This window comes from Martes martes (genome assembly GCF_963455335.1).
Source record: "Martes martes genome assembly, chromosome: 3".
NCBI classification, from domain to species: Eukaryota; Metazoa; Chordata; class Mammalia; order Carnivora; family Mustelidae; genus Martes; species Martes martes.
Genome location: NC_137890.1, coordinates 127,773,115 through 127,788,791, shown reverse-complemented (window position 1 = coordinate 127,788,791; position 15,677 = coordinate 127,773,115). Strand labels below are relative to the sequence as shown.

Genomic DNA, 15,677 nt, shown 5'->3' with positions numbered 1-15,677 from the left:
GCCTGAGGCAGCCCCGTGGAGAGCGCTTTCCTGGACACATGACTGTGGAACATTCGTGTAAGTCAGTGGAAGTGTGGGCCATCTGGAACAGGACTTCACTGTGATAAGTTGCTCAAACCACACCAGCAGGTCTGCCACATGAATGAATTACAGATTTTTGAACGTCAACTATGAAAATGATTGGTGAGTTTCCAGAGAGTACAGAAGGAAGTGCACGTAGCTTTTATGGCCTTGCCCGTGCCTGCTGCAGGTCTTATAAAGCAGTATGACTCTCTGAGGCATGACTCGAAGGAATCATGAAGAAGTCACAACAGAGCAGCACAGAGAACAGGATAAGGTGGGGGTGTGAGATGCTCAGGGAATGGAGAGTACAGGAAAGACTCCCTGAAGGAGCAAAAGCTTCTGGATGAGGGGTTTTGAGGTGGACCATTCTTGAGGAATAGCAGAAGGAAAGACATAAGTGGGATAGGAGAAACAGTAGGGGGGAGGGGTAGAGGGGCAGGGTGGTTCTTTGGTGGTAGAAGGAATTTTTTTGTTGCCCTTTCTGAGGAGTTTTTTTTATCCTTAAAATACTGTGTATCCTTTAAAGAGTCCAAAATAGTATTTGACGCTCCTTCTCTTCAGGTCTCATCTCCCCATCATACTGCCTCTATATTTGTATTATGACTCTCAAAAGGACATTTTCATAGTGACGGGTAAAGGAGGAGACTGATTTTGGCCCAAACTACCATGCCTCCACTTCCTGGACTTCTCTGGTTTCTACCAAAAGTGACTGCTGATGGCCCAAGAGGAGACCTGCAGTGTCATATGCGTTCCTGATTCTCTAGAGGCCATCAGCCTCTCAGGAGTTACTTTTGGCTTCATTACTTAAGTCTTGGGCTTGTTTTTGTTAGCAAGCTTCTTCTAAATTATAATACATCTTATGTACACCAAATTAATAATTTGGCCTATATAATTATTAAATAAAGATAATTAATAATTAATAAAGATTTTACTTATTGGAGAGAGAGGGAGCACAAGCAGGGGAGAGTGGCAGGTGGAGGGAGTAGCAGGTTCCCCGCTGAGCAAAGAGTCCCATATGGGGCTCCATCCTGGGACCCTGGGATCATGACCTGAGCCGAAGGCAGACGCTTAACCGACTGAGCCACCCAGGCACCTTACCAAATTAATTTAATATAATAGAGATGAGTTTTGTTGGCTATTGGAAAAAGTCATTATAGGAATGAGATACGTGTTTTTGGCAAAAGGCTAACATTTTAAAGGTGGAAAGAGAACAATAGCTTCAGGTGAAGTACCTCATTTCCCTTAATTCTGGGTCTTTCTAAGAATGAAGGCTATGAACTATAGGCAGTGATCAAGTAGGTCTCACTGAAAGGTGGGAAAAAAAAACAAGTTCCTGAGGAGACTCGATTCTAAAACTGGTTCCCTATGTCAAAAGTTACTACATTCTGACCATCCTACAGATCACCCGTGGGGAGTTCTGATGTTGTCATTTCAGACTTTAGTGAGATCGTTTTCTCTTCAGAAGTTACGTTCCTTCATTTTGAGCAATAATGCATTTATTGTGTTAGACACGAACTTAGGGTAATTTAAATTGTCCTTTGCCTGCTCTTTGGGCCCAGTGTCTGTCCTGTGGAACAGGAACCAGCAAACTTTTTCTGTCCCGTTGTGTATTCTTTTGTTTCCTACAGCCCTTTGCAAGTGTTAAAACCACTGTGCGTTCCGCAGCAGGCCTCAGTTCCCAGAGCAGGTTGTGTGGAGCCAGAGGGAGTGGGGAGGCCTCTGGGCTGGAGTGGGTCGCAGTGAGTCAGCAGGAGACCATGCTTCTCACACTCTCACTCGCCTGTCATATAGATACACACACATATTTAGGCGGTTATAGTTTTTCAGTTATTTTGCATATGAACGAGCTCTGGTATAGTGCTTTTACTTTGAAAATTCTCCCCAAGTCTTGGACTTTCCCTATCCCAGAAACGTTAGATCTGAAAGACAACTGTGGGTTCCAGCTAGAGTGAACTTTTGGTTTCAGTGTTATCTCACTTATGAAGACAAACCTCACACCGCCTCCTTCCAGAACCTTACAGTTGCCAGCGGCTTTTGTGTGCAGTGCACCCGCTGGCTTTCCTGAGCCAGAGTAGAATCTCAGTCCCCGTCACCTGTTTCTGAATATCAACTCGGCGTTCATGTTAGAGTCTTCTTTTGACTGGTGGAAACAGAAAATGCCTTTTCAGTGACTCTGTTTGAAAACAGTGTCTTAAAGAGAGAGGTTTACTTGGAATTCTGGTTACACTCAACCCATAGCTCTATCAGCAGAGTTCCACTCAGAAAGTTGTACATAAACCAGTTTCATTATAAACAGGAATTCAAGATGTTATTTACTTCTGACCCCTTCCCATTATGTTCTAGATAAACACCATTTAGTGAAAGAAATAGTATGAGGCATACTTTCCAGAGCTTTTTGTTGAAACAATCACAAATTTTTAAAAAAAAATTTTTAAAAGATTTTATTTATTTATTTGACAGAGATCACAAGTAGGCAGAGAGGCAGGCAGAGAGAGAGGAAGGGAAGCAGGCTCCCTGCTGAGCAGAGAGCCTGATGTGGGGCTTAATCCCAGGACCCTGGGATCATGACCTGAGCTGAAGGCAGAGGCTTTAACCCACTGAGCCACCCAGGCACCCCACAATCACAGATTTTTAAAAAAATGAAGAAAGCATTGCATGGTCAAAGTAGGTATTAACTAAAAAAGCAGGAGGGATCGGTTAGTAAGGTAGGGCATGTTAGTTTTAGAACTTTGTAGTCCATAGATGGAAAATGTTGCCTAGCTAGGAAAGCAATGTTCTAAATATGTTCTAAATAAATAACTAAAAATTATTTAGAATTTTTGATGTCCTTTCAAAAGTAGGTAAGTGACCAGGACCATTTGTCAGTAAAGGATCTCTTGGCGTAAAGCATCCCATAGTTCATGAAGTGTCTGTTCTGTTCATTGTGCCTACACACACACACACACACACACACACACATACATGCACACACGCACGTGCACACACACAGTCTTGGACAGATGAACAAGACCCTAAAAAGAGTTGTCCTTTTATAAAACCAACCTAAAAAAAAAAACACCTAAAATATTTTAGCTTTTCATTTTTCTGTTTTTTTCAGACTTGTGGTAAGAATTTAGCCCCTAGTATTATCAAAGTCCCTCGCCCCTGAGGCTTGATAAACCTGGGTTGCTTCTTAACACACAGCCAGACTAACCAGCCCTGGCCAGCCTCAGAAGAAATGTGCTGCAAATGCCAGAAGTGGATCTGGTGATCCCTGCTTCGAAGCCAATAAACCTCGCGAGCCATGGAGCTGTTTCTCTCTTCATCTTACAAGAGAGGAGATTGTGCTACTCCCTCATTGAAGGATGGAGCGAGAGGAGGGTTTAGTATGTTGTCCACAGAAAAGAAAAGACTTAAAGAAAGCAAACATCATTGAAAGAATAAGCCTTCTGTGAACACAAGGCCTTGCCACTCTTTAAAAGACAGTGCAGAAAGGATTCCCTTCCCAGAAGCTTCTGAGCCTAGAACCACGATTGGAAAATAGCGTAGCTTCAGAGTAAGCGTCCCTGTGTCACTTGTCTGTGAGCCCCATTCTGGAGCAAGCTGGGCTCAGGTAATGACCTGCCACTGTCTGGCAGGAAAGGGCAGGAAAAGTACACAGCCTTGTCCAAGTTTCCCTGCAAACTGAAAATAGAAATTTTTCCTTGTGAGCACAGTTTAAACGTAAATACGTCTTAAGATAGAATGAGTTGGAAAGTATTTTTAAGGGGAAAGATCACAATCATGTTTGGCCTGCCTCCCCATCACTGATATTTTCAGGCCTAGTTTAATATATTTTTAGACCTCCACACGACTTCCTCCACAAAGGAGTGTTTTGTGCCGAGTGTCATTGTGTTTAGTGCAGAAACAGCTGTTGTCCCATCTCACACCACCTGCTTTTTGGTACATTCCTACACCTGGGGGATCAGTAACGGGACCTCCGCGGGGGCTGGGGCTGGACTCACACTAAAGCCTTCACAGCCATGTCCATACCCTCCTGTGAGCGGCTGTCACGTAGCCCCTCAGCCGTTGGAGCTCTGCACACACACACACACACACACACACGCGCGCGCACATGCACAGACTGAAATGAAACTCTTATTTTTCTGGGGTTAGAACTCGTGGAGAAACAGAACTCAGACCTCAGTAGATTTCGGATATTTTCCACCTGAACATTTGGGAGTGAAGAATGACATAAGTCTTCTTGTGTATCACTTCCCGAGCTCTTGGTTTTACCTCAACCCAGTCAGCCTTTATGTGTGCTCCCATGCAGTGGGTTGTGCCTATAGGCTGGGATCAGAAAACGGGGGGCAGGGGGCCACCTACTTGGACATTTTGGGGTCTGGAGCATTTGATTTATTTGAGACTGATTCACTGTTCCCTTTCTCCTTAGGAAGGCCAAATTCATCCATTTGCCTGCTCTGCCTTCCCCTCTCCCTCCCCGACCTCAGCACCGGGGGAGTGGTAATTGCAGGGAATGAAGGGGCTTCATTTCCTGCTCAGCCCCCTCGATGCTGCGTCCCCCTCCTCTGTGCAGACTGCATACCTGTTCTGGTCCTTTACTTACAGTGCTTGCTAGAATCGTCCCCTTCTGGGATGCCCCTTACCTTTTCTTAATCACTTCTGGGACTCAAATAGAATTATTCAGTAGCTCTTCTAGAGAAGTACCTTACACACTTGATTAAAAGCCCAAAGAGGCTTCAGTGAATTTTTTTTCTCCTGCTTGAACAGCATCTGCCAATTTCCCTGATTTTCTTGCTAATTATCTTCGTATTAGCCAGAGTTCACTTAGCATGTCCTGATTCGAATATGACTGAACACTGGCTGAGGAAACAGTGGCTCTATAGAGTGAAAGGTCCATGGGACCTGCTTGAATGGAGTACGTGTTCTCAATCCACATTCTTATTTAGAAGTGGGCTTTTTAGTTTTGTTTTTAGAACAAGAGCAGTCTAATCGCTTCTCGGCCTTTTGGCTAAGATCAAGTGTAGAACAAGAGCAGTCTAACTCAAAACTGCTGGACTCACCTGCTTCTCGCCTCTGCCGTGGCTCCACCCCTGAAATATGGCTTCTCTCTCGCACTGCAGCCTCCCTTCTCTAGAGTTACCTCAGGTTAAGAGCTTGACCGTTGGGGTGAGGCAGCAAGTTCACATTCTAGCTCTGCCACTGGATAACGGAGTGTCTGTGGGCAAGTTTGTCTAACTTTCTGAAGCTTTAGTTTCCTCATCTATAAAATGAGGATCGTATGTATTCTCCGGGATTGGTAGTAATCATGGTAACACCCGTAAAGAGTTTAGCAAAGTATCTGAAACGTAATCACTCAGTAAATGACAGTCGTTGTTATTAGGACTACTGATAAAATTATAATTGTTTTATCACTTCACAAAATATTGGTAGACTTAGATTTTGATGCCCTTTTGTATAAATTGAGAAAGTTACACAAATGTAAAAACCTCCATTACTTAGTATTTTAAATGAAACCCAAATTGTTGGGTGTTTTCAGTGTTCCTAGCATCAGTTTGGTTTCTTTGAGCATTCCAGTGCAAATTTATTAATCATGCTCATCTTAAGGATTGCAGAGATATGAACACACACATAAATTTCACACACACACACAGACCCCTAGCCTATATATATGAACATAACATATATATGAACATAACATATAAATAAAATGTTTATTACATTTTAAAACATATGATTATGTTAGAGGTGGAAGAAAATGACTCCCTTAGACCAACTCATTTTGAGAGATCTTCCTCCAAAACACACAATTTACATGTTACAGTTCTGTAAGTATCTACCATTATGGGGGGAATGGTTTAGCCAGTGGTTTGGATTTAGGGCTGAGTATTTTTTATCAGACCATTACTGAACCTTTAAAAATACAGTTGAATTCCCAGTTATTATCTTATAGAGAAGTTTATTGGTGATTGAAGGTAAAAAGTGTTGGACTAACAAAACATAAAACCTAATTTGTGGGAATCTGTGAGAATTCTAGTAACTTACAAGATAAATTATATAGGCCCATTGGTTTCATAAGTCTGGCTCTGAATGTTCTGATTTCTAAACTAGTTTTTTTTTCTTTATAAAAATGAACAAAAAATGAATGTATGTGTGTGTGCTCATATGTGTATATGTATATAAAATATGTGTGTGTATGTATATAATGTTTAGAAGAAGTCCTCTGCATGAATATATATGTTTTGTCCAGGCTTCTACAGGTGGGGCTGGTTTTGTCTGGTAATTGGATACAGTTAAGTGTTAGATAAGTTTCAGTAATACACCAAAAATATAAAGTACAAGAATAAAAATTCCATTTTCTTTTTGTTCCAGGTTCTCTGGGAGATGCTAACAAGGGAGGTCCCCTTTAAAGGTTTGGAAGGATTACAAGTAGCTTGGCTTGTAGTGGAAAAAAACGAGGTAAGACTACGATTCTCCATTCAGGTACATAGATCAGAAAACAGTATTGGGGTTTTGCAAAAGACTTTTTCATCTTCTTCAAATTGAAAGTAAGTTCACGCTTATGGAAAGATTAGCAGTAGGAGCTAACACAAAGGGTCAAAGTGATGTTATTCCTCATGAATGGACCCTTTACATCTAATTGTTGCAGCTTCACGTCGTGATGCTGTAGATCAAAAATTGTACAAGTACTGTACTAGTTTCTCAGTCTCAATTGTAAAACCTAGGGGTTTGTTCTTAGTGATGAAAGAAGCCATTGCGTCCAAGGTAGGGGAACAGTTTAACTCCATCTCCTGCGTTTAGGACATCTTTTTTACTGGCCGGGAGTTGATCTATCTGTAAGAGACCTTCAGCTACTTCAACTTACCTCTCCCAGCAGGAGTCACTATAGTACAAGAAACTGTCGCTTAGATGAGAATTTCAAAAATAAAAGAAGAAAAAATAGTTTCAAAAAAGGGAAAAATTACAGTTTTGCCACCTACGTTGAACACTACATTGAAGATGAGCTCCTCACTGGAATTGGCGAGGCAGTGGCATAACTGTTCCCTTCTTCATGCAGAGCCTTTCCATTTCAAAAGAACTTCAGTGGCGTAAACACCGTTTGTGCTGTGTCCCCAGCCTCGCTTTTCTTCTTCCCACAAATTGAGGCTTTCAGTTAGTTGGACCTATGAGCCTACATCAGAGAACATGGTACATTCATATCAAAGAGAGCAACTACATTTTGAAAGGTTTAAAATTGTGACTGAAATGCACAGGCATGGAAATCCTCAGCATAAGGACGAAGCATCCAGTAAAGGTACTAGGAGAACTTAGATCCCGTACTGGAAGCCCGCAGTTGTCTTTGCAATGCAAAACAACCTGATTTCACAGAGCTTCGTTGCCAGAGCTGATCTGTGCCCTCCACAGAAGGTAAGCGCGCAACCCGAGGATCAAATAATTTGCAAAAAGGTGACTACGTGGAGATATGCCCTTTTTAACGCTATGAAAGAATTAGATTGATCTGCTCCCCATGTGAGTGCAGGGACAGACTACGTTAACCAAACAGCTGCGATTGACTAAGAGAAACCAAGTTTCCATAGTTTAGATCACATAACCCTAACCCTTATTAATTTGTCCTCCCGAGCTATTGAGAACAGATGAAATGTTCACGATGGCTGAACTTGATGGGAGAGAGCTGCCAATTTAAGAAAAAGCAAAAGGCGTTATATTCAAGAATGTGTCTCGCTCAGTGTTTCACAGGAGCTGTTCTGTTTTAATTAAATGTCCTGCTTATTCCTGGTGTGCTATTAAATCAGACCTTCGTACGCAGGATAACTGATATTTTCGTGACACGAGAACCGGCTTGCTTCTGTTCCATTTTCTTTTGCCAGTGAGGTGATTAGATGTTTGGTTCTGGGTTTACACATGAGGGTGAAGAAAGCGATTGACCTAATGTTGACTTTGGAGCAGAACACTCAATGTAACTTTTTTCCCTCTGTGTTCCAAGAAAAATTAGAAGAAAGTTTTTTAAAAGCTGACTGGATCCTCCAAAGATGCATAAGAAAAAAACAGTATTTTAAAATAGCATTTTCTCTGAAGGGTGGCAGAAGAGGTGTGCATCTAAAGCACTTTCAGAACATGAGTATCTATCGAGGATGTTTAAAGCAGACAAGAAAAATGAATTTAGACGCTGCCTTTGGGTAGCTGGCTCACGGGCCAGGAGTCACCCATCTATAACCTCGAGAACTTCGTCAGCTTGTACAGGAGGAGGCTGTCAGCCGTCCTTTCCCTCAGGGATTCCCGAGAGTCCAGTGTTGCTGTCTCATCCGTGTGTGACCTGATAGTCGGCTGAAAACCCACAGAGGTACTCAGGTACCTCCCCTTCTGGACACAGAATAGCAAGTTCAAGAAACCCCAGGTGGCGAAGCAAGTTCTCTCAACTTTTGACTGAACTTAAGGAAAACTGGGTATTACAAGGCTAGTTACCTGTCTACTCTCAGTCTGTTCAGTATTTGTCAAAAATATGGAAATTAAGTCTAATTGTACTTTCCATTGTCACCATTCGCAAAGGAGTCTTCATTTCATCTCATAAGTGTAGACACGTGTTACCAAAACAGATTCTGTTGACCGTAACATTACAAGGATTGCCAAGTCTCAACTATACAGAACAAACTGAAGGGGTTGCTAGAGGGGAGGTGGGGGGGGGGGATGGGCTAAAGAGGTGATGGGGACTAAGGAGGGCACTGGGTGTTGTACGTAAGTGATGAATCACTCAATTCTGCACCCAAAACTAATATTACACTATATGTTAACTAAGTGGAATTTAAATAAAAACTTGGGGGAAAAAAAAGGCCAAGGATTTATTTCATTTCATAATAAAATTGAGACTTTGATTTAAAAATAATTTACAAATCCTTTCAACTTCTAATTATTTCATTTATTTTTACTTTGGAATACCTTGGGTTCTTGAGTTGAAAAGAGCAAGCCATATATATATATAGATATAGATATAGATATATACATATATATTTGTGTATATATATGTATATATATGTGTGTGTGTGTGTGTGTGTATATATATATATATGTATTTTTTTTTAACAGACCTCTTTTAAATAAAGAATGATGTGTTTAAACTTAGGGAGACATTTTAAATGTAAGCCAGCCACCCTAGAATACAGCTATATCCAAATATTAGAGTTATCTTTTCTTTTTAACTTTTTATTTTGAAATAATTATAAACTCACAGGAAGTTGCAAAAATAGTAGAAGGAATTCTGTGTATCCTTCATCCAGCTTCCCCCACTGGTGAGATACAGGTATTGGCCAGTACCAAAACCAGAAGGTTGTCACTGATACATTACTAATCTTAACTAGACTATGGACCTTCTTCAGTTTCACTGTTTAGATTGCTTTTTGGATCTATAGGAAGATCAATACTTTCTCAAAATATTTGAAGGTTTTTGCTTCTGACTGCTTAATAATGAAATAAGGCCTTCAAACAATAATTTTTCCTAATATTAAATCCTATTAAAACTAGATACATAAAGCACTGTTAAAGGAAAGACTGAACCCTTACAGAAGTCATGAAATTAGGAGGAAATTACTAGTAAATTTTGTAATTCTTATAGACATGTGTATTTGTCTTTATAATTTCTCTAAAACTCAGTGGTCATTCAAAATATTCTGATAGCATAATTTCTATCTTTACAAGTTCTTAGATTCTCATAAAATATGTTTTGTTCTAAGTAACAAAACTACTTTTTTCTTCTAGAGAGACTGACACTGGGCTCGATCTCTTGGCCCTGAGATCATGACCTGAGAATTTTCGGTCACTTAACCAAACTATTCTTAATAGGCACCCCATACTGTTGACAGAAATCCTCAGAAAACTTAATCCATTGATGACTACTCTTTGGAAAAATAATAAAAAATAATTGACAAAAAGTAATTTTTTTCATCTTATGTAGAAAATGATGCAGAAAAAGAATATGCTCTTTCAAAAATGTCATGCCTAATTTAGTGGTTGGAAAGTATTTTTGTTTTAAATTTGGAACGTGTAAAATATTTAAGTTTTAAGTAGTGTGGCTAATCTGTTGCTGATATCTGGTTATTTTGGGATGTTTTAATGCATTAGGAATGCCCATAGTTCTGTAATCAGGACTCAAATACTTTGGATTTTCTCTTAAAGTACTTTTTTAGTGCACCAAAACAAACCCTTATATTAGTGTCTGAGTCTAGATTTAACTGATATTTGACCATATGAGATAATTTAAAATAATTATGTCTTCTTTCATAATGGCTCAGATGCAGTAGCTAAAAAGTTTCTCAGTAAGAAAAGATGACAGAAAAGATTAACATCCATCCATATTCATCCAGGTGCCATTTCAATTCTTAGAAAAATGTGAAAAAGTTATATTGAAAATGAGAAATTACTTTGCCATGGGGTGCATTCAGCTGAATAATTGCAATCACTTTGTTTCTCTTAGTTGCCACTCCTAACCAACCATCGTATATAAATATTTTTAAAAAGTAAATGCCTGATTTTCCTTTTGGACTTCATCAAAAGGTTTCCAGTTCACATTACAGTAAAATAAGAGTACAGCTGACCAAGTCTTCTCTATTCTATGTAATCAGTTAAAAAAAAATGTTTAGCATAGCCTTTAACTTAGCGAGGGCCATTTGTTTATAAACTTTCGGGTTGTATTTATTTTGGTTTATTTTGATTTTAAGGTTATCTGTAATTCTAAATGCAGATCACCTGTTTTCTTGCCAGGGCAACTCTTTTTCTAGTTATATACGTAGCCCTCCCCCAAATCCAACTAAGTTCAGTTTCAGTTTTTTATTTGCAAAACTTCTTTGGTAAACAAGAATACTGCAGAATAACTCATCTTGGTACTTCTTAGTGTTGTGGTTCTTAACTGTCACACCCAGGCCTCTCTGGAGAACAACTCTGTTCATGCTCCCTCTACTTTCCGGAAATGAAATTCGGATGTAATACAACCTACCCACACACATTGTATTTTGAAGTCAACATAATGTTCTCATTGTAATATATTGAAGAAATAAATACGTATTACTGTGTATAAATGCGCAGGCATGACCACAGTAGAGGAGAAAATGGAACATTTTAGAGCTCATACCTATGGATACATAGGATTCAACAGCTACAAATGCAGACTAGAGTTGAGTTGTCTCCATGATTCCAGCAGCATGAGCAATGCTGTTGCAGGTGACGTTGTCCAGAAATCTTGGGAAGGTTATGAATAATGCAGACATCAATCTGCCCTTGATTTATTTTATTTGGTAGTTGCATTCTTAGTTCATTGCATTTGAAATCTGCTCAAAATATACTTTTGTGTTTATTGTAAATCAAAGAGTGAGTCTAGAGCCAGAAAATGATTAAACCTCATTTGATTGCACGTGGGGCATCTGAAGTTTGGTGGAGTGCAAGGGAGTACTTGGTTAGGGATTTACAACGTAGTGAAAGATGTCCAGCATTCTTGACCCGCTCCAGGGGCAAGTCTCCAGTTTTAAAAATAAACAAAAATGCCTCCATAGATCCCTACAGAGCCTCCAGGGGCATGGCAAGTCCTAGAGAAACACTTCGGTAACATGTTGGAACAGGACCGATGCTCATAGTGTGTAAACTTTGTTGTATCCAGCCCTTGCACTAATGAGTCCTATGTCCAGAATCTCTTACTGGCCAATCAGAAGAGGCCCACTTCTCTCAAATGATCTCTGTGCGGGTCTGTGCTGAAGACGTTTTCAGAGATGCAGCACCCACGGCCCAACTGGTCTTTTTGGAAGAACAGGATTAAAAGTGTCTTTAGAGATGAGATACGATGAATGTAAACATAAATTCTCACCAGCCATCTATCAGTCCGTGGAAGCTTAACATTTAATGAGTTGTTTGCGCTCTTAATGTAACTTTTTAAAGAACTTTCGGTGAGTATTTGCTTACCTCCATGAGTAAATCCTTGCTTTGTCTTTTCCTCTCTCTGTGGTAGAGATTAACCATTCCAAGCAGCTGCCCCAGGAGTTTTGCTGAGCTGTTACGTCAGTGTTGGGAAGCTGATGCCAAGGTATATGTCAATTTTTTGTTTGTTTGTTTGTTTTTTGGTCATTGTTCAGGATTCTGAAATTCCACTTATTTGGCTTTGAGATTTAATCCTTGAGGTAATAAGAGTCATTACAAAGCAAAGTTGCTGGCTGCCTCCCTTATCCTTAGAACTTCATGACTGGCTCTTTCTTACAGCCGCCTGGCACTCTTGATTCAGTAGAGAGAATTGCATTCCTTTGTTTTTAATCTTTAATAAGCACCATTGCACCTTCGTATTCTAAAAATGGCCAGCACACAGGGCTTATTCTGGGCCAGGCACTGTTCCAAGTACTTCATGTACATTCGCTCATTGATTCCTCACAATAGCTCTGTGACGTAAGTTGTGTTTTTCCACCCATTTTACAGATGAAGGGTCAAGGCACGCAGAAGTTAAGTCATGCTCAAGGCCTCAGCTTGTACATGGTGAGACTGGAGAATGAACCCAAGCAGTCTGAACCAAAGACCAGGCCACGGTAGCCCTTCTAGAGAAAACTGATACATACTCCTTGCCCAGATTCATGATGTTTTGAAGCTATCACAATAGAGTTGGAGACACTCCAAAATTTAGACTTTCATGTGGTTATCACATTTGAGCATGAAGGCCCACTTCCTTTCCCTGCAAAGACCATTTTAAAATACTCTCACATACATACGGAAATATTTAAGGATAAAATAATAGGCGAGTCTTGAATTTGCTTCAAAATAAACTGAAAGGAAATAGGTGGCAGTATAGATTAAACAAGATTGGCCAGGATAAATTTTGAAGCCAGGTGATAGCTATATGGAGGCTTGTTTCATTGTTCTCTCCACTGTTGTGTATGTTTGAAATTTTTCATAATAAAAAGTTAGAAATTAAGATCCTTACAGATTAAACACTGGAAGAAGAGACAGGCCCAAGAAATGAACTGTAATTTTATAGTTCAAATTTGTCCACTTTTTCATGGAAGTACATATATTGCAAACTGACTTTTTTTTTTTTATAAGATTTTATTTATTTATTTGAAAGACAGAGATCACAAGTAGGCAGAGAGGCAGGCAGAGAGAGAGGGAGAAGCAGGCTCCCTGCTAAGCAGAGAGCCCAAAGCGGGGCTCGATCCCAGGACCCTGGGATCATGACTCGAGCCTAAGGCAGGGGCTTTAACCCACTGAGCCACCCAGGTGCCCCTGCAAACTGACTTCTTAAAATAGAGATCTAAAAACAAAGACTCAGGAGTGGAATTTCTTCCTTAATTTAAACCCAGTTCTAATCTGGCTCCCAGGAAGAATGCGTGCCAGTAACACATAGCATCTTTGTCTAGTGGGAAGGATGCACAAACAACCAGTGAGTTTGAGTTCTCACCTGCCAGATCCCACCCATTACCTAGCACCTGGGTCCCCACCACCTCATGAGAACAGCTCAACACCAAGTACAGGAGCTTGTATAGTAGTGCGGCCCATAGAGCAGCCAGGTACGCAGATCTGTGGGGCCTCTCAGCCCCGACCGCTCTCTGTTGGCTGGTCTGGCCTGTGCTTTGTCTCCGAGGAGTTTGGGTGCCATGCGGGGTGGGGGAGGGGTGCTTCCCAGATTTGCACATTTCACCTCTGCCTCAAGAACCAGCAGCCTTCATCTTTGCTTTCACTCCTCTTCATCAAACTACCTTCACCCCCCTTTTTTTTTTAAAGGAGAGTTTTTTTTTTTAATTTTATTTATTTATTTGACAGACAGAAATCACAAGTAGGCAGAGAGGCAGGCAGAGAGAAAGGAGGAAGCAGGCTCCCGGCTGAGCAGAGAGCCTGATGTGGGGCTCGATCCCAGGACGCTGGGATCATGACCTGAGCCGAAGGCAGTGGCTTAACCCACTGAGCCACCCAGGCGCCCCTAAAAAGGAGAGTCTCTTATTAGTTTTTTTATTCAAGAATTTTAACATTTTAAAATTCTGTTAGTGTTTTTATTTAGTATTACTGTTTTTATTAGCATTCCATGACAAAGTTGCATACGTATGGCATGGTCTGCCCTGCCTTTGTTTAGGTCCTATTATTTTAGTGTGTGGTTTGCAGAATATGGGGGTTTTAAGCAGTAAGAGAAATACCTGCACTTTGCAGCTAATCCAGTGGAAAATATACTCAGCTGTTTGCAGGCTTGCTCTAGAACATTTGTATTTTTAAAATGCTGCCATACCACCTTCTCTATACTCTTTCTACAAGTTCTCTGTCCGTTGCGGCATATGTAGTCCTTTTTGCAATATTTTTCTGCTCCTTAAATAAAAATTTCACCTAGAATTATTTGCATTGAATTAGATTAATGCAACTAGATTCTCTGTAATTGCAATTATATTTCAGTATGCAAAGCAGGTTTTGAATTTCTTAATCGGAAACTCTGTACTTCATTGATTAAAATTCTGAGAATAACATTTAAGGTGCATTAATTAATAGTGTAAACCACGTAACACAGGAAGGACCTTAGACCTGGTGTTAATGCCATGAAGCTGGCATGTCTTTAACATGTAGCAAGCTCACCCTTCTTTGGGTCCAGTGGAGTCTCGTGTTCTAACTACATGAAGTATAAAGAAAGTTTAAGATTGATTTTTACTTCCTAAATTCAGGGCATTTTATTCTGATATAATTAATACATCCCCCCCTGTATTTAAGTGTGCCCCAAACTGCAGTCTCCACTTGCAGCGCTCTCGTGGCTGATCTCCAGATGTGCCTTACACACCTCCCTTCCCTGCGCATGCCCTCTTCTTTTCTTTCCTCCCCTGAGGACTTTCTTGGCCAGCCTTCCCTGGCTGTTCTGTTTAACCCCGCCCATACTTCGTCCTCCTTTTCCTAAACCAAGTCCGGGCTACTGCCTTACCCAGTGTGGTTGTATTTTTTAAATGTCTCTTCTTCCTACACAGACTGCAGTCTCCTCGAGGGAACAGGGCTGCCTTCAGCACATCACACGCACTCAGTAAGCGGAGGCCCCTGTGTTGACTAAAGCAGCCAGACCAAGGCACCTTCTAGTTCTCTGGCTTTAAGTATGTAGCAGTTCAGCCACTAGTGCTTGCCACTCCTGTGCATACAGAGAGAGCTATCACTGGCTAAAAACTTTTATTTTCTTTTTTCCCCCTAGCCCTTGTGCTTTAAAGACATAGATGAAAATATTCAGTTCACCTGTAGAAAAATGTTCTTTTGCAATGAGGACGGTGAAGGGAATACAAGAGAAAGCTAGTATTGGGTGAATGTCAGGTCATGCCAATGGCTTATACCAGGTGCTCAAAGTGTTTTATCAAAGAAAAGGAGGAACTAAAGGTGCGTATTGTTTCCAGTTCTAAAATGGCATTTCTAAATAGAAAAAAAAAAAAAAAAAGCCCTGAGTTTGATAGGAAGTAACATCTTACCCTCATGTGCTAAAGCATTGAAGGGTTTAAGAGCATTGCCCCTGATTCAGAAACTTGTTTCCAGTGTGATGCTGGGCAGTCCATAATTTTCTAAGATGGATTTTCCTTATCTATATAATGAAGATAAAAAGTAATGTATATAGATGCTTAATAGATGGTCCTAATTATAATTTTTTTTAATGCGAGCAAAATCTACAT

At 40.4% G+C, this 15,677-nt stretch overlaps 1 protein-coding gene across 5 annotated transcripts in view; it reads left to right on the top strand.

The window, feature by feature from the left end:
• Positions 1–15,677, top strand: part of MAP3K20 (mitogen-activated protein kinase kinase kinase 20) — a 179,826-nt gene that overhangs the window by 107,726 nt on the left and 56,423 nt on the right. For all 5 annotated transcript variants that reach the window (XM_080799522.1, XM_080799523.1, XM_080799526.1 and 2 more), the window contains exons 8-9: positions 6,415–6,501; positions 12,029–12,103. In XM_080799522.1, the coding sequence (XP_080655648.1) occupies positions 6,415–6,501; positions 12,029–12,103 (162 nt within the window). The remainder of the gene's footprint in view (positions 1–6,414; positions 6,502–12,028; positions 12,104–15,677) is intronic.